The sequence below is a fragment of the Melozone crissalis genome, unplaced genomic scaffold (genome assembly GCF_028551555.1).
Source record: "Melozone crissalis strain CALT ecotype California unplaced genomic scaffold, PUWL_Pcris_2 ptg000090l_1, whole genome shotgun sequence".
In the NCBI taxonomy this organism is placed as follows: domain Eukaryota; kingdom Metazoa; phylum Chordata; class Aves; order Passeriformes; family Passerellidae; genus Melozone; species Melozone crissalis.
The window spans coordinates 4,373,762-4,392,481 of NW_026535867.1; the positions used below are offsets into that span (position 1 = coordinate 4,373,762).

An 18,720-nucleotide genomic window follows, 5' to 3' on the forward strand; every position below is an offset into this window, starting at 1 on the left:
TATTTCCTAAATTCTAACAGTATTACAGAGTAGTAACTTAGGTTGATAAATTTAGGTCGATTATCTCAAATTGTTTAGAAAAATGAACTGCAATAGTTACTTTGCCTTGCAAATATTCTAATGGATTTATTCAGCTTGAATGTAGAGATCAAGACAGAAGGTGATTCTTAAATTTTGATGTAAAGTGTCTAAAAGGCTGTTGTTGCTTTAAGCACTTACTCATTAGCAGTTGTCTATTTCATGGAGAAAATTCTAAGTGTACCTCTCTGGTTCACTATGTCAAGAGAGTTTTTAATCCATTCATGTACTTGAAAAGTAGTATTTTCTGTCTGGAGAGGAAATATCTAATAAGTGAGCTCCAAGCAGGATCTGTAAAGTGGGAGATAAGCCAGAGGGGAAGGTCTGTTTCGAACAGTCAATTATTAGTTTCTGCTTTAATAAAACCAAAGCCTGCAAGGGATTGAATTTGGTTTCCTCATAAGTGTGGAGACAATAGTTTTGTCTTTGCCAAATCTGGTTTTTTTTCTCTCTCTCAAGTTCTTTAGAACCACATGAGTACCCCAAATTTGGTAATGTATCTCTGAATGATGTTGCCCACCCACACTTCCACAAGAATTGTTTTTGTGAGTTGAAACTTGTGCTGCTGTTGCTGTTTGTGAAGGCCCCCAGACCACTCACACACTGCTTCTGAGACCTTTGTGGTGCTCTTAAAAAGTCACTGGCACAGTGTTGCTGTTTACATGCAGATCTAAGCAGAGGCAGGGTATTCCAATTACTGGTTTCAACCTCCAAAACTTCTTGGTTATGACAGTGTAGAAAAATGAATGCAGCAGATCTGTTCTGTGTGGGCCCTACACAGCAGAATGCGACTTTAGGATGAATAGAAAAATTGAAAAGCACTTCATTCATACTTCCATGTTTTGAAGCTGCAGCCTCAGGAGATAGTTTTTACTGTAGAAAAGTTAAAGGATGAAATAATGCCTCATGTCCAAATATGTGGATATGCCAAAAAAAAAAAAAAAAAAAAGCGCCAGGTGATTGCAGTAGCAATTCTTTCCCTCACAAACTGATCTGCCAGGTGGTCAAAACTGAGCAGACAGAAATGTGGAGAAATCTGTATTTAAAGGGCTTTATACTCCCACTCCATGATTCATGGATTCACAATTATCTAATAAACACTTTCAACATCTTCCCCATAGAGAGGAAGAGGCTTTTTCTGATTGACAGCAGAAATAAACTGCACAGACCCAGGGAAATTCAAGTGTAGGCCTTGCTTCAGACTGCTCCAATTTTTGCTTTTTAAGAGGTTCTAGTAAAAGATGTGATGGTGTTCACAGGGGTCTAAGGTTGAGGGAAGAGACGAGAATTTGACTCCATATTTCAGAAGGCTTGATTTATTATTTTATCATATATATTACATTAAAACTAGGCTAAAAGAATAGAAGAAAGGATTTCCTCAGAAGGCTAGCTAAGAATGGAATAAGAAAGAATGATAACAAAGGTTTGTGGCTCGGACTCTGTCTGAGCCAGCTGACTGTGATTGGCCATTAATTAGAAACAACCAACATGAGACCAATCACAGATGCACCTGTTGCATTCCACAGCAGCAGATAATCATTGTTCACATTTTGTTCCTCAGGTCTCTCAGCTTCTCAGGAGGAAAAATTTTAAGGAAAGGATTTTTCATGAAAAGATGTCTGCGACAAACAGATACCATCAATAAGAAAATAGATATAGATGTTACTGTTATTAATAAGCATTGCTTGTGATATACTGAGTTTGCATTACTTTAGTAGAGTGACTGCTAAGGGAATGTGTGGGACAGACTGCAAATACCTTTAGCATTGAAGTAAATATTTATATGCAGCATTTATTGTTTCATGTGAGACAGTAATCTATGAGCAAATCTCAAGGGTTTAAAAGTTAACTTTTCCTGGAGCAACAACTAGCAATGAGGCTGTTCTCAAAGTTTATCTCATCTTACGAGTCATAGTAAGGAACAGAAAAAGAGATAACTCTTATGGAGATTGTTCCCTTTGATTTACATATAATTCTTTTTTCAGAAAAATGATGAACATTTAAGAAGTTCTCTTCCTATTATAATACATTCTGGCTCCTGAGACTACAGAGATATGCCAAAAATAAAAGTTGGATTTAAGAAAAACAAGTGGCTAGAATCTAGGAGAGAAAGATTTTTATCAGAGCAATTTTACTTCTAGAAAATTCAGGAGAAAAAGTTTTTCTCAGCAGAAACCTTGACAATTTCAGCTTTCTGTTAAAATTATCTGTACATGTTTTGTCCAAGTGATAATTATGGTATCAGTCTTTTAAATTGTGAAGAAATGCTTCCTTAAAAATCTATCTTTAGACCTACAGAATGAGAGCGTCACAGTAGGTGCAAGATCTAAGACAGTCAAATTAATTAGCATTTACCTCCACTGATTGATTAACTTGATGGTAGGTGGTGTAGCTGAGATGTAAATTACCTCATTAGTATGGTCATAAAAATTCAGTAAAATTAGATATTATTGGAGTTAGTTACTACTTTTAAAGTAAAGAATTACTTTTAGTTAGCCCATAACAGCATGAGCTGTGAGTAGAGGCACATAGTAGAATATTTTCTTCCACATTTTGCAAGAGTCTTTAAAGTTGGTGGAAATAGTGTAATAGTTCTTCTGTTATTCTAGCTTTGTGTTCTGATAGGTGGTTGTAAGTTTATTTTTACCAAGTATTTCTGTAGGTCTTTGAAGCACTGGAACATGGGCAGTGCTGGTTATTGTCTTTTCCTGGTCAGTTCTGAGTGAGTTGATATTCAGCTCATTTCACTGATACAGACTTTGTTGTGTTTGTATTTGCATGTCAGAGGTTTCTAGCTTCATCACATCCAATTTTCAGTCCAGGACAGTTGGATCTAAATATTAATCCAGTAGTAAACTAATAGACTAATTAAATTAGAGTAAATTCCTGGAAGCAATTCTGTGGTTTCAGTTACTGACTTCTTTGTAAATATGCAGAAATCATCAGCACTCACCAAGCCTTCCAAAGTATGTTCTAGTCTATTGGATTTGTGAATTTATGGCATTATTGTGACTTCATGTAGCCCTTGAAAACAAATCAGTGAGACCAGCAGAAAATAATTACAGCTAGGTGTTGTAGCGTTATATGGGCAGATACAATTAGTTCAGGAACTAAACCTCGAAGTGCTGTACACAGCAGAGTCCAGGGATAATAGTGCAGTTCTGTGGTAAATAAGGGACACAGATTTACTTAAACATTTAACCTGAATTACACTGAAAGATCTCTGAGAGTAAGACTTAGTCTAGATCTAAGAGAAATGATTGAAAAAGACAGGTTTTGCAAACTGTCTACCTGATATATCCAAAGCTATTTGGAAATGGAAAGTACCCTAAATTTTGCATCTCCTTAACTTCTCTGAAAGGAAGAGTCACAAATGCTGATTTTCACTATTTTGAGGCTGATTTTGGGCAGGTATTTCAGTGTGATGGCATGCTTGCAAAAGATTTTGCATATTACAACTCCATGAGACATAACTGACTTTGAAAATGCACTAGTCACTGATATCTCTCTTGACTTCATTCTCTAAGAACAGTACATTTCTCACTTGCAAATGTTGCACTTTTCAGTGATTTTTATTGAGTGATACTGACCTTAATTATTTTGTTCTGCTGTTGTGGATATGATAGTCTCTGAAGGAGAAAGGATTATCTGAAAAAAAAGAGAAATGTCTGGTTTTGAGAAATGCAGCCTGGATTTACATCACACAAAATATTTCTATCACCCAAGGTGTGTAAATACATCTATTGATTTGATTCAAACTGTTTTCTATCATTGGCACCTCATATATTGTGTGCATGTATCTGCACAGCAAAGTGACCCATAAAAATGATGAATAGGAGCTGTATTGAAATCTGTCACTTGCTGAGTCACGCTTTCCAAAAATGTTGATGACAAAGTAGGTGTAAATGATTTTCTTGTAAAATCCTCTGAAGATTAATTTGGTCCTTTTTTACATTAATTCAGTGTCAGATATCAGAAGCAGCCCATCTTTCTGCAGTCAAACTCAGTCAATTTCAGAATGCCAAATGTGTTCTTGGCTGGATCAGCAGCATCGTGGGCAGCAGGTGAGGGAGAGGATTCTGTTCCTCTGCTCTGTTCTGCTCTGGTGAGACCCCACGTGGGGTCCCCAGCACAGGAAGGACAGGGACCTCTGGGAAAAAGCCAGGAAAAGGACAGGGACCTCTGGGAAAAAAGACGTCACCAGGATGATTAGAGGGAGCATCTCTCCTGTGAGTAAAGGATGAGAGAATTGGGGTTGTTCAGCCTGGAGAAGAGAAGGTTGCAGTGTGACCTAATGTGGCCTTCCAGTTCTTGAAGGGAGCTTCCAGGAAAGACAGAGAGAAGCTTTCTACAAGAGCCTGCAGTGACAGGACAAGGGAGAATGGACTCAAACTGACAGAGAGTAGGTTTAGATTGGATATTAGGGGAAGTTTCTTACTGTGGGAGTGGTGAGGCCCTGGTACAGGTTCCCTGGAGAAGTTGTGGATTCCCCATCCCTGTTCAAGGCCAGGATGGATGGACCTCTGAGCAACCTGCTTCAGTGGAAGGTGTTTCTGCCCATGGAATGAGATGATCTTTAAAGTCTCTTCCAACACAAACAGTTCTGTGATTCTGTGATCTCCTTCTCCATTGATTCTGCGATCTCCTCCATTGATTCTGCTAATGGAAAAGATTGACTTCTACATTTTTTAGTAGGGCTTTGATGAGCCAGCTTACTGTATGAGATGATTAAGGCAACTGAGCTGATCACTAGAAGTGCCAATTTTCAGTATAGACATTGGGAAAAAATAGCTGTAATTGGTAATTTCTTCTAACACTGCTGAATCTGAGAAGGAAATCTTCCTCAGGATTTGGCTCTCAGGAGTATGGAGAGTTATTGAGCTTCGGTCTCCATGGATGCAGAGGTGCCCTTGATTTCAAATTCAAAAAAGTATTCATTAAGATGTGAGCATAGTTATTACTTTCTCAGTTGTGGGAATTTGGGATGTTAATTTTACTTTGACTCAGTCTGTATCCCCGTGTCAGGTATACTTCTTATAATTATCTTAAAATAGCACTTTGCTTAGCATTCAACTCATCTTTGAAGAGTTTTGAAAACTCAGCTTTTTCTATCTATCTTTACATGTAAATGCAAAAATGTGCATACTATTTAGTTCATTAGTTCTCCTTTATGTGTATACATTATTGCAATATCAGTTTGGTGTGGGTTGTGGCACCTTTTGGTGGAGCTGAGGACATCATAGATCCATTCAGTCATTAAATGTAATGCTTTTTCAGTCTATTCCTTTACTTCCATTTCAGAAAAATAATTTTTGTAATCACCTCTTGCAAAACATTGTTTTCCCAGTTTGTTTGCTTGGTACAATATGTGGGCCCCATTAAAAGGTTAACAGTGTTGTAATTTTTAGTCAGGGAACTTAGAATTATTGTATAACTTATGAGCTAATTGTTGCTGTATTCTGTTTCAGGGCATTATTACTTAGACACTAATGCATATTTCAGCTAAAAGAAATTCAATTCGGTGTGATTTTCCTATGCAAATTTATATGTAAATTTAAACCTGAAACTCACTGCCCTTTTAGCTTCTGATAGTAAATGTTATGTGGAAATTTTTCCCTTCTAGTTAATTTCCTGTACTGCAATAAGAATAGATTCCTTGCTAAGCAGGTTTTACAAATATATAATTTGCTTAAGGTGTTTAGTCCTAAATTTCAAGCAGTTCAATCTGCTGTTCTGATAGACTTCACTGCTGATGAACAGTTGGTGCCTTTTTGAGAGCTGGTATTTTATAAGGCAAAATATGCCAAGTAAAATGGGAAAAAAACACAGTATCAAGGGAATAGCAATGCTGTGGTTCTTTATGCTCATAACCCTACATGGAAAGGAGAGGATTATCTTGGAAATTAATTTACATCTCAGAGAGAAAAAAAAAAGGAAAAAAAAAAAAGGAGCTTAAGGAACTTGTACAGTGTCCTGGGTTGACTATATGATGCTTTTATCCTCAATCGTCTCGTTCTGTTTATGCTGAACAATAAGTTTTGCACCTTTCAGACATGTTCCAGAGAGTGAAGGGGGAGAGGAGAAGCAGCAGTTTATCAGACACTGCACTCGCCCCTCCACATTCCTGCTCCTGACTGTGTTGTCTGCAGATGGACAGACAGCGGGACACTCTTTTGCTTTTAGTTAGTTTAGCTAGCTGAGGCAAAGAAGTTCCCTAGACTGTGGTTTTTCCCTTTTTTTCTTTGGACCTCTATGAAACGTGTTCTGGCCTGAACACCCAGGGGAGCACCGGCAGCTCCACCTGAGGCCCACCGGGCCGGGCCTGGCCTGCGACATTTGCAGCACTGAGGGACTGATCAGAGACTGAGTGAGCTCAGCTGCAACCCGGGGAGGGACTTTCTGAGTTTGTCATCTCTTTTGGAGCAGCAAGGGGTTTTATTGTTTAATATTGTTTGGGTTTTATTGTTTAATAAGTGGGGTTTTTTCCACTTTTCTCCAAGGAGGTAGTTTCTCCCGGACTGGTTGCAGGGAGGGGCTGATTGAATCTGGTTTCCTACAGGAACCCCTTTGGGGATCCTCTCCCAAATTTGCTCTGAACCAGGACATACAGTGAGAGAGATTGTTCACTCCACAAAGATCTTCTCCATTTACTTAGGAGTGAATAGGGAGCCTGAAGGACTCAGCCCCTCAGGACAGAGGAGTTCCATGTGAATGATGAGTACCAGAAAGGCCCAGCTGAGTCTGGGCATGGGTGTCTGCATTGGGGTGTGCGGGGAAAAGGATGGTGAGGTGTGACCTGGGGACACTTTGCATCAAGCACTTCAAGAACCAGAACTGATTTCTAGAAGCAGTTTGACCAAATTGGGCTGAGCTCTGTTGAACATGGCCCTGAAACTGTTCTCAACTGCTGCTGTTGAACTCAATGGAGCCTCTTCTGTTCCGAGAAACAGAAATGAGTTAATAATGAGAATACAGCAGGAGACTCTAACTCCTGCTACTGACATGGAGACACTGATGGGGATGTTGAAAGCTCTGGTCATTTTAAGCCTATGAAAGAGAGAAGCCAGGATCTGTTTTTTCAACAATATTGCCGCCATTTCAGGTTCAGTCCTTGTGTGAGCAACATTCCTGCTTGTCAGGTGCAGCACAAGGAAAGAAGGCACTTTTTACTTTTCCATCTTGAAGAACCATGATTTGGACAAGAACTCACAAAGGGAAGAATTTCTGCTGCATTATCTCACCAGGCCTATAAAAATAACTTTCCTGCTGCTTACTCAGCTTAAAAATTTGCTTCTATAGCCACAGCCTGGCAAACTCAGGAGCAAATCCAAATGGTTTCACCTCAAGGTCTATGGATTGAAAAAGCTTCAAACAATGTGGAATGAATGCCATTTCCTTAATGAAATTGGATTTTAATTTAAAACAATTCTTCTAAAGAATAAGAATTGTAGTCAGTCTCTTAGACACTTTGGCCAGGCAGGGTTTTTATTGACACATGCAGTGGGTGAGAACAGGGTTATTATTGAAGATGGAACACAGAGAATTGTTATGCACAGTAACTGTAGAATGTGTCCATCTTCCTGCAGATTACCTTGTTGAATTTAGAAGAGGATTAGTTGATATTTCAGTGCAGTGTATACATTAATAAAAGTGCAAAATATTGCAATAAAAAATTGCATATTATGGACATAAATAAATTAGATCCAGTTGCTCAAAGAAGGAAATAGAGAAAGGAATGATGAGAAAGTCTTTGGGAAAAAATATGTCAGGAAAATATTTCAGCACACAAGTGTAATATCACAAATGATCAATTGAGGATGGTGAGCATCTTTTGAAACAAGAGTCTGGTTTACAAAGTATCAAACCTATGCATAGACTTAGGCTGTTAACATAGGATCAAGTGTTAGCAGTCCATTGTTTTTTCAATTTCCATAGAGAATAAATGTTATTTCATATTTACATTTCATTTTATTTAATTTTAACTCTGGTGAGATTATTTTAAATAAACAGAACTGTACAAGAATTGGGTAATTGAAAGTTCTAAAGGAATAATAGCATGACATACTGCACAAAAGTGGCTCTATTTTGGTGACTGGCAGCCTTGATATAAGAAATGTTTGAGGAAAGAGATTAATTTCCTTCTTTTCTCAACTTTCACATTTCTCCTCTATCAAAATGTTTATAAAATACTCAGCACTGAAATGTGGAACTAAATTAATGACTATAAATGTGTTTGGAAATTGCCTGTGATGTTCCTCTTTTGTATTAGGTCTGATAAAATGGCACTTTTCAAGAAAAATAAGAAAAATAGAACTCTTAGCAATTGCATGAGCATTTTGTTATTTATCCTAGTTCTATGCCTCCATTAAAATCCAATAAGGCCTAGAAACATAAAAAAGTATATATATATATATATATCTGATAAATATACATCTGCTCTTATTACCATTTATGAATTAGCAGATCATTGAAATGTGTATGGCAATTCCAGGCAATTTTCCTGGGAAATTCCAGGGAAATACATAACCTTAAGCATTCATTTTATACTGGCAAGAGAAAATTGTTTTATGATAATACTGGCAATGTAAAATTTCCTTTGTGTACAAGATTAAAAAGATTTCTTTTATAGTTGCTGCTTTTTTCAAAATCAGCTGTCCCATATTTCCTTTTTACTGTAAAAGTATTTTTTTAACACAGCATGTAGATGCTTTACAATATGAAGCCTTTGGCAATAAAATGGTAGATAGATTTAGAAACTTGTTTACACCAGTAAAAACTATTAATCTGAGCTTTAAAATATTTTATGGCATATTTAAATCCCATTTTACTGATGCAAGGCACTTAAATGATTTAAATTGCTGGTGTAATCTTGCCATCTGTAGAACATTAAATGTGTTTTATGTATATTCCAGTAGTCATTGTCTATAAATGGAAATGTATAGAAATTTACCAAATCATAGGCAGGCTGAAATCAGTGGGAGGCAGCTCTGTGTGGGGTCATAAAAGTATTTCATATTCATTCTTAGTGTGTTATTAATTTTAATAGGCATTTTATATTTTTCTCCTTTCATATTGCAACTTGAATTATTTACTTTAAAAAACCAACTATGTGGAATAATTTTGCTGTAAGAAAGAAATTGCTATATGTTAAAAAAGGCAAACTAACATGGATTTTGAATAAACTACTTGGTTAGAGCAAAGAAAAGAGAACAAATAAGAGTAGAAACAAATATAGGTACAGAGAAATAAATATATATTCTTATTTTTGGATATTGTGTATTTTCTATGGATAAATATGTATAAATAGAACATATATATTTTAAACTGCAGATGTGCCTCCTGGATTATCACAGTGTGCTGCCTTCATTAGTAAATTCCTTCTGGTCTATTCAAAGTGCTTTATTTCATGAATTGTATTGATATTTATGCACGCAGGGCACACAGGATGGATTTACACCATTTCTAACTTACAGCAAAAGGAACTATGCTGAAATGTAGCAGCTGTGCAGAGTGAGCTGTCTCTGCCCAATTCCTGCTCATCCTAAAGGTGTAAAATATGCAGATTTATCTAATGAGACCATATTTTGGCTCTGTTTTATTACAGTTACTGGAGTTTTTTATGCCCTTTTAACTGTATCAATGTTTTCCAGGTGGTCAAGGAAAGATGGTCCTTCCCCTAGACTTTACACTAAGATACAGAGATCACTAGTGAGGGAAATGGCCTAAAGGAATAAGAGAGGGAACATTTATTGTGGTGGTGTTGTTTTAATGTCAGGTATTATGATGTGACTTACAAATTAAGGGACCAGATCCAGCAGAATTCAGCCTAATCATTTGCCAGTTTGCAAAGTAGTTATTTGTGGAATTTTACAATTGCTTGGGTGTTGGGAGACAGTTTGGAGATTTTACCTCTTGGCATTACAGCAGATGGGCTTAGGAGGTGTGTTTTGGCAAGACTGGCTCACATATTGGAAGGTGAAGTGAGCTGTTAGAATGCAGACCAACCATGAAGATTTGAACTTTGCTGTATTTATGGAATTAAAGAGTTTACAATTTGAAGGTTGTCTGAAATGTTTCTTGCTGCAGCTTGGCTTTTTATGGGTAGTTCACACATCAAAAAAAGCTGCAGCCTGAGTTTGCATAAGTGTAAACAATAAGTACCTTACACTTTTCTGAGAAATATCTTTTAAGTGTAATTGCTCATAATTAATTTTGTGATTTTGGATTTTTTTTTTCTAGGATACTGTTGGAATTAATATTCCCATCACTAATCCTACCAATAAAGTTCTCAAGATGAGTGTGCTGCTGGACCATCCATCCCTATTTGGGGAAAACTCCTTCATTCTCAAGCCCAAACAAACATTTTCATATCACCTAAAGTTCTCTGCAGCTGCTGTTGGTGCTTTTGCTGGAAGGTATGGTGTAAAGTTTTGGTACTTGTAATTGTGCCTGTTTTACTAATAAATTGACTACTTTCATTGAAACCTAAGTCCATTGATGAAAATATTACCCTAAAAACTCCCACAAAAGTTATTAAATGGAATTAGGAAAATTTCCAGCTTTAAAAGTATTGTGTCCCTAACAGTAGCTTTTCTCTCAAGGGAAAAGCATTATTGACAGGCAATAGAATAACTCCTTGCTACTGTAGTTCACTACAATTTAGTGAACAATGTTTTTAGAAACTTACTTAATGTTAGAAGCCCCCCTTGAAAACTTCTGAATAGTTGTTTTTTTTTTTAAATTTTTAAGTTCTGTAAAGGGAATAGAACAATTTCAGTCTCTTCTGAGAAGAAATGAAATTGTAAAAAACAAACTAAAGCATGTGGAGTACCCTTTAACTCTCTTCACTTAAATCCATTTGCCTTCATGATCTTCTATTACTTAACCATGATCCACTAAATGAATATGGAGAAGTTTTAAATTAAATTTTTTTTCATTACATTGGAAATCCCCGTGAAAACCTGCTGATATCTTAATTAGCAATAAAAAGACAGATGACCTCTTGGTCTTAGTTTCAACTAAAACAGTTCAGCAAGTAATTGAACGGTGTAGAATTGCAAAGCTTACTTTCCTGGAATTTGGTTACCAAAGCATTATTTAGTCTAAAGGCTTATTGAAAAACAATTCTGTGTTTTTCAGTTATCTCAACTGACTGGCAAAAATATGGGGATGGGATGGAGGATGGGGTGGGCATTTAAGAGGAGGGCAGAGACATCTGACCAGTTTTGAAAGAAGATATTCAAAGTCAAAATCCATTCAGAGATTTATTCAATTTGCTTGTATTGATTTTTCCAAAGACCAGAATAATGTCAGATACCATTGAGTGATACAGATTCAAATAATACTGTTTTATAAAAATGAGTACTTTCATAACTCTAGTAAGTATCTTTATTTTGTAGAAATTATGCTATCTTAAACAGAAGATGAGAATAGAGGTCATCTTTTGTTTTTCGTACCAGATAATATTTCTGGTCTGAAAATATTTTTCAATATTTTTCAAGTGCAGAATTTCCAAATAAAAGATAAATGTTTATTTTAACAGGACAAAATTTTGGGCTCAGCTTTGGTGGGCTGGAGCTTAGGGAATATATGCAGAGGTGAAGTAAAGCACATGTGGACATTCTCCAAATGGTTTTGCAGTTTTGCTTCAGAAGTGTGCAATAGCTCTTTTAAATTGCAGTAGCTCCCACAGGCTGCAGTTACAGCTGGGCAGAGGTACTTGCACATTACATCCACACTATTAACTTCTTTTTCTGAAACCATGCTCTGTTTCCTTTGCTATGTTAGCAGCTGGGAAGAACTGTTGGAAAAAGGGATTGTGGCAGGTGTACCTTTTCAAATGGTTGATTCTTTCCTGGAGCTGTTTTATGCTCACTTTAAAAGCTCTGTTGGCACAGGGCATGGTCTGGGACCATAAAGTCATGGAATAGACATAGTTATCTATAATTTAGAAAAAGAACTCATCCTTAGAGGGTCATGGGTTTGTACAGTGCATTTCTTCTAAGTTTTTATATGCTTCCAGTGCTTTGGTTTAATATTATTATGACTCAGCTACTCAAAAATCCTCAAGAAATAGAAAAGAAATTCTGCAGTAGGAAAGGACTGTATTAGAGTGTCTGTAACTGAAATATATTTCTGTACATATCTCACCCAGCAGGGCACAATTTTCAGTCATGACAATCCTTGATTGTATAACAAAGCAATATATTGAATATTCCTTGAAGTGTATCTCTTCGCCATGCTTATAGGGATGTGTCTATATCTATTTCTCACTTTACCACTAGATTTGAAAAAATTTTCCTTTTTAAAATTATTGTATAGTATTTCTGTTACTTTGCCCTTCAAAATTACTAAAAAGAAAATACTGTGATAGTGAAATGAAATTAAAGCTTTCTCTTATAAGCTGAAATATGTTTGGGTCGTATTTTTGATAAAAGCAAGCTAACAAACAAAAAAATAAAATTGAATTTTACTTTTAATGAATTATTTTTATAATGAATTTTATTGGTTGAATTTAAGAAAGATGAAGAAGAGATTTTGTTGCATCGGGAATTCTAAATATTATTACACTTGGTAGCTGTATTCAAATACCAGTGAGAACTGTTAGAAGAAAAATATGATCTACTTAAAGAAATCACTGTGCTGAAATCATTAGGTTTCTCCTCAGTTTTAATCTGTTTGGGTTTTTTTTAAAGATATGAAAAAAACCAGCTGTCATGTTAAGCTTCTGTATCTTTTTTTAGTGTCATGTTCCGGTCAGATGTGGTTGGAGAATTTTGGTATGCCCTGAAGTTCAATGTGGAGAAGCCATCACCAGCTGCCCTGCCTGATATAGCATGTGAGCTTGGAAAGTGAGTAGTTCATGGTGCTGGACTGGGTCTCTGCTTTATCATGGAAAACATATGAAAATTTAAACTCAGAATAGTGCTCTATGTCTGCTGTAGAAGATTGCAGAATATTTTTTTAGATATATTTGCAGGTAGGTGAACTATTCCTTACAGAAAAGCAATTGAAATAAAATTTTAGCCTCTATGTAAACTTCCTTTGAATCATTTTTGTAGAAATAATTTTAACAATACTGCAGAATCTAAGTACCCAGATCCATTGTACAGAGCTCTGTAGGTTTGCTTTATTTTCTGTTTCTTTCCTTCTCTCTGAACTAGGAGTTTACTGAAAATCCTGCTTTACAAATGCTGGTATACCCGTTAGCAGTATCTTTTAACCTCAAGAAATGGCAAAATAATGCAACTTCTTTCCTGCAGGCCCTGGGGATAGACATGGTTGAAACACTGCAAGTGTTAAGAAAATTGATGCCTTAGAAAAATTAACCCAATTATTGCCATCCTTCAACAAAATTTCAGTGTGCATTTTGACAGCATAATGTTCAGTTCCATTTTGACTTTCAAGACATAAACTAAAAAATTGAGGATAAGGCTTTGAAGAATGTCAAAACTTTAGCAGTGCTTTTCCACATATTACCTCCACTTCCTAATATTTTCTGTGGACACACTGCTCTTCTGCATGCCAAATTCCGCTTCATTGTATCTTTGGCTAAACCTGTAGCTAACAGACATTACAGACTGAGCAGAAATGTTGTTAGAGAGCACAACATGAAACTTTACCTGATTAAATTTTTGTGAGTGAATATATTCTGCTGTTCAAATATGATGCACAGACTGAAGATAACTGACAATGCCTTTCTTATTATGTTCTAAAGAAAAAAAGTTGTGCTATTTCCTGGCTTTTACTTTAAAATTCTGGGCTGACTGGAGTAAAAACCCTAATTTTTCTCTACTATGTAGGTTCTTGCTATTAGGAATTAGGAATTACTTAAAACCTTTTTATTCAGACTTTCAGGCACTCATAATTTTCTCAGACATGCACTGCCGGAAAGCTACATGCACAAATGGTCTGGTGGAAAATGGCAAGTCATCCTTTCCTACTGCAAGTAAAATGGATGTGGGAAAAGATTAGCTCCATTAACTGCAACTCCTCCTGTTAAAACTCCTACCTAAAACTCCTCAAAGCCCATGCTTTATTTTTTTCAAATGAGCTTTCTTTTCCCTTTACAAGTACATGCATGCTGTGGTTCCTATGCATTTGTAAATATGTGTAGGAACACTGGACAGTTCTGGGCTCCGTGGTACAAGAAAGTCAAGGAGCTACTGGAGAGGGTCCAGCAGAGGCCACAGGAATGAGGAGGGGTCTGGAGCATCTCTCTTGTGAGGAGAGGCTGTGAGAGCTGTTCCTCTTTAGTCTGGGGAGGAGAAGGCTGGGAGGGCATCTCATCAATACATATAAATAGCACAAAGTGGGTGCCAAGAGGATGGTGCCAGGCTCTTGTTGGGGGTGTCCAGCAGTGCCAGCGTAATGTCATCAGCAGTCTTGTTGAAGTGCAAAGTGTTGGACAATGGCAGTCAGTGATGCCATTGAGGTTACTGGGAATTTCTCTGCCTCATGAAAAGATGAGGCAGTCCAAAGAAATTGGCTGCATTAATGTATGTTGATTATATAAAGGCAGTGCAGGTAGACATCTGTGTATTGTCTAAGAAAGATATCAGTTTGGGAATTTTTTGAATGGATTTAATTCTTTGCTATGTATCCAGAGATGTGAACTGTAAACATCATCAAATATTTGAAGCATTTCTGGTTGGTGAAGATTTGTATTTTTTAACAGATTTACTTTCATTCTACCCCCTTTTCCCTGAATGCAGAACAAACATTAGCATATGAATGTAAGAATAATGTTTTTCATTGTGTCCTCACTGTATTCTTTTTTCTATTGACCTGAAAAAATTGGGTATTTGTGTCTTTAAAACAGTACCTAGAATTAGATTAGGGCCAAGATCCCACTGATAACTTAGAATCAATTTCTAAATAATTCTTGAAAGAGAAAAAAAATGCAGTTAATCCTTTAGTCCTTCTTCATATTCCCTGAAATTCTGGGGCTGTCACAGTCAGATCTGCTTTTTGTTTGTATCAAGGTAGATTTACACATCCCTTAGCAAAGTCTCTAGGGAGGGAAACCTTCTCCTTGATATTTTTCATTTTTCCTTATCCATCCTGTTATGGGCTCCACAGTGGAGTCATTGAAGATGAGTCAGTTGAATGATGCTCACAGTGACCTGGAATTTACTGCCACATGCAATAATTTGTCCAGCATAACCATCATAGTCAATCTGTGTGGGGTGGCAGGATTGATTTTGATGACTTCAAGAACTTCTAACAGTCCAGTAATTCCTTACTGAAATTTCAGATATTCCTACTTAGTTTTCCCTTTGACAAAGTATTACATATGAAGGAGACCAGGCCAAAAAAAAAAAAAAAAAAAAAAAAAAAGCAGAGATGGTAAATGTGAAAAATAGGAATTATCAAGTGAGTATGAAGTTCCTGTGTGAAAGTTTCTTAGTATTTCTTTACTCTCAGGTTTTTACATTCAATGATACAATGCTCTGACAGTGTTAGTCAGAATCAAGTCTGGTGCTCACTGCTGGGGATTTATGCCACTGCATGGGTTAGAAGGAATCCACCTGTGAACAGGTTTTAGGGGCTGAAGTTACAGGACTGAAATATCTGCTGAATGTTGCTTTTTATATTTTCTTTTTCCTTACTGATTTAGCTATGATTAACGGACTAATTTTTCCCAGATGATAAATATGTGCAGCAATCTGGCAGTTGACCTGCCACAGCTTTGACTACATGGAATATCCATTAGGAGATAAATTACAGCAAAACCAATATATGTATCTCATTTTTCAAACTTTTCTTAATTACTGTTTTCACTTATTCACCTTGAACCTCTTCTCTGTGTCCCTTGGTATTACAACAAGAATGTGATTTATGACCATATAACTTTGCTGAAAACAAAAAATGTAGTATTTTGACTAGAATAGAGGAAATTTTGAGAGTCTTATGAATGATTTTAAAATTTTTCTCCCTATTGAAATTATCTAATGAATATTCTTTAACTGGAAAATAAAGAAGAAGAGTCTGTAAAAGAGAGGGCCAGGTGATTTAAGCAATCAGCATACTCCAATCTTTGTTCTGGGAGGGTCACTGTTCTCATTAGAAAATATAATCTACATGTGGAACATAATGATTCTGTGATTATGCTGTAATAAAAAACACAACAAAAGAACAAAATGAAACATTGAATGAATTAAGGATTTATTGTTATCAATAATAATTATTAATAATAATTTAAGTTACTCAATAAGTTTCCACACTAGTGGGGAAATGCCAATGCAATAAAACTTAATTATTATGTTTAAAATAAAAAAAAAATCCAGAACTTTTCAGGAAATAAAAAAAAAAATCCTTATGCATAATGACATATAATGGAAGGAGCTTTGTAATAAACCATCATTGTGTATATGATTTTTTCCAGATGGACTCTTACACACCTACCTCTTACTAATCCTACTAATGACACTCTGGTGCTACAAGTGGTTAACAGCGACCCCTGCCATTTTGCAGTTGAGACTGACCCAACACAACTTGTAAGTAAGATTTCTGTGTTTTCACAAAAAGGATAGAAGAGAGCCTTCTTTTTAAAACAAATTGAATTATGTATTGTACTGTGTGTTCAGAATATACACTCTTTTAGACATTTTAAGTACATATTTTAGAGGTTTTATAGCCTGAGGAAGAAAACAATTAAACTTGAAAAGCAATTCAAGCTGAAGTTCAGATGTTTTTTTCTTTCCTGGAATGATTTTGAGCAGGACTGCAGTGTAGGTTGTAAATAATTCAGGAGATATTAGAAGGAGAAGTTGTAAACAAAGCAGCTGGGTAGAAGATTCATAAGTATCTAATAATCAACAGAACAACTAAGTAAATATTTAGGTTAGTAGATAAACTATTAATGGAAGAATACAAGAATATCTAATATTATAAGCAACTTGCAAGGAATATGAATAATAATTGATCAATATAGCTGCCAAGAAGCTTCAAGCAAATACCTAAAATCATTTTGTTCTGCAAATTCAGTTACCTTGAGAGTGATTTCTCTTAACCCTCTCATTGTCATGTACTCCACTTTTTCCTCCTCCATCACAGAAGCCCTTCCATCTTGCTGCCTAACATTTGTGTCCTTTCTAGGAATAACAATGGTGTAGGTTGGCTCAGCTTTTGTATGTTCATTGAGATTTGCTAGAGTTCTAGGTGGTCAGGGTTCAGAAAAATATTTCTTATTGATCACTGAATACTAGTTAATAGTACAGGCCCCATGAGCAATTCTTTGGGTACTATTAAGGTGATTCTATGAAATATGTGACCTTTCCATGATGGGGAGATGAGAAAAGGGGAGTGCATAGATGCATAGATGCATGTAAACTCTGCATCTGAATGAGTGGCATTGAGTGCCTCCATCACAGCCTCTTAGGACATGAATTCAGAGCCTTTACCACAAAAAAAAAAAAAAAAAAACAACCAAACAAAAAAACCAACACCGACAAAACACAAAACCAACCAAACAAACAAAAAAACCCCAAACAAACAAAGAAACAAAAAAACTAAAGAAAAAAAAAACAAAAAAAGAGAAGAAATAAATGTGTGCTGGACAAGAAAGAAATAGTGAAATGGTGCCTTTTCTAGATGTGAATAAGGTAATCCAGGGAAGATACCAAAGTTGGTTGGTCCCTTCCAAAGCAAACTATTCCACAATTTTATGATTCTATTCCTGCAAAATGTTTTAAGAGTCAGGGAGAGGAATATTGTAATAAAATATAACTAAGAAGATACAAAGGACCATTTGGGGAAAATAGAGGAATGATACATAGTCATTATAGGTTCAGTTTTCAGAAACTGAACAGTTTTCAGCCTTAAATGTAGCAGTACAGCCAGACCAAATGTTCCTAAAAGGGGTTCTGATGGTAACAGCTAAAGGAGATCAAACTTATTTACTCAGCTTCCCTAAATATTGCTATGTAGGATTCCATTAAATTAAAAGTATAAAACATTAAGTTTTTTCTAGTCTGTCTTTTCTGTCATGCGCAATAACACGTCTTTATACACTATGGTAAACCCTAACAAGTGCTATTACTAATTATTTAATGAATTGGTATTTGATTAGGGGCTTAGAAACAAAATGGATGCAAACTATATTAATTGTCTGGGAGCATTATAAATATATTATGTTTGGGTCATTGCCACAGAAGTGGGTTAGATTTAACTATAGTGGCTTTTGGCGGCTGCAGATTGCATGTTACCTTGTGCAGGAAATTACCAAGAAAAAAATATCTCTGCTCCCATAATTTATCATCAGAGGTTCACACATCAACAATAGCTACATTACTTTGTGTTGGAAAAGACACATTCAACACTAAATACAGTAATTTTCTCTCTCCTTTTTATTATAATCCTCAGTCCTTCATATCATTATGGATTGAATTCTGAAATGTTCCTAGTTAATTGCAGTAGTTCTTCCAGTTACAGGATGGCTTTGTTTGCTAAATGCAACTACTTAATATTTACTTTTGTAGCTGTCCCTTTTTGAACCTGTTTCTTTCATTACAGACCTATGTTTGGAGAGGTTATTTAATTTCCTTCAGTTTTGGTGACAAAGTCAGATGGTGGCATTTATCACAGAATCACAGAATGATCGGGGTGGAGATCATCTAATCCAACACCCTTGGTGAAGCA

At 36.0% G+C, this 18,720-nt stretch overlaps 1 protein-coding gene across 1 annotated transcript in view; it reads left to right on the forward strand.

Annotated features, from left to right (window-relative positions):
• The window catches only part of CFAP47 (cilia and flagella associated protein 47), a 260,765-nt gene that overhangs the window by 167,088 nt on the left and 74,957 nt on the right, over positions 1-18,720 (forward strand). Inside the window, exons 52-54 of the mRNA XM_054291296.1 lie at positions 10,318-10,493; positions 12,822-12,929; positions 16,466-16,577. Of these exons, the coding sequence (XP_054147271.1) occupies positions 10,318-10,493; positions 12,822-12,929; positions 16,466-16,577 (396 nt within the window). The remainder of the gene's footprint in view (positions 1-10,317; positions 10,494-12,821; positions 12,930-16,465; positions 16,578-18,720) is intronic.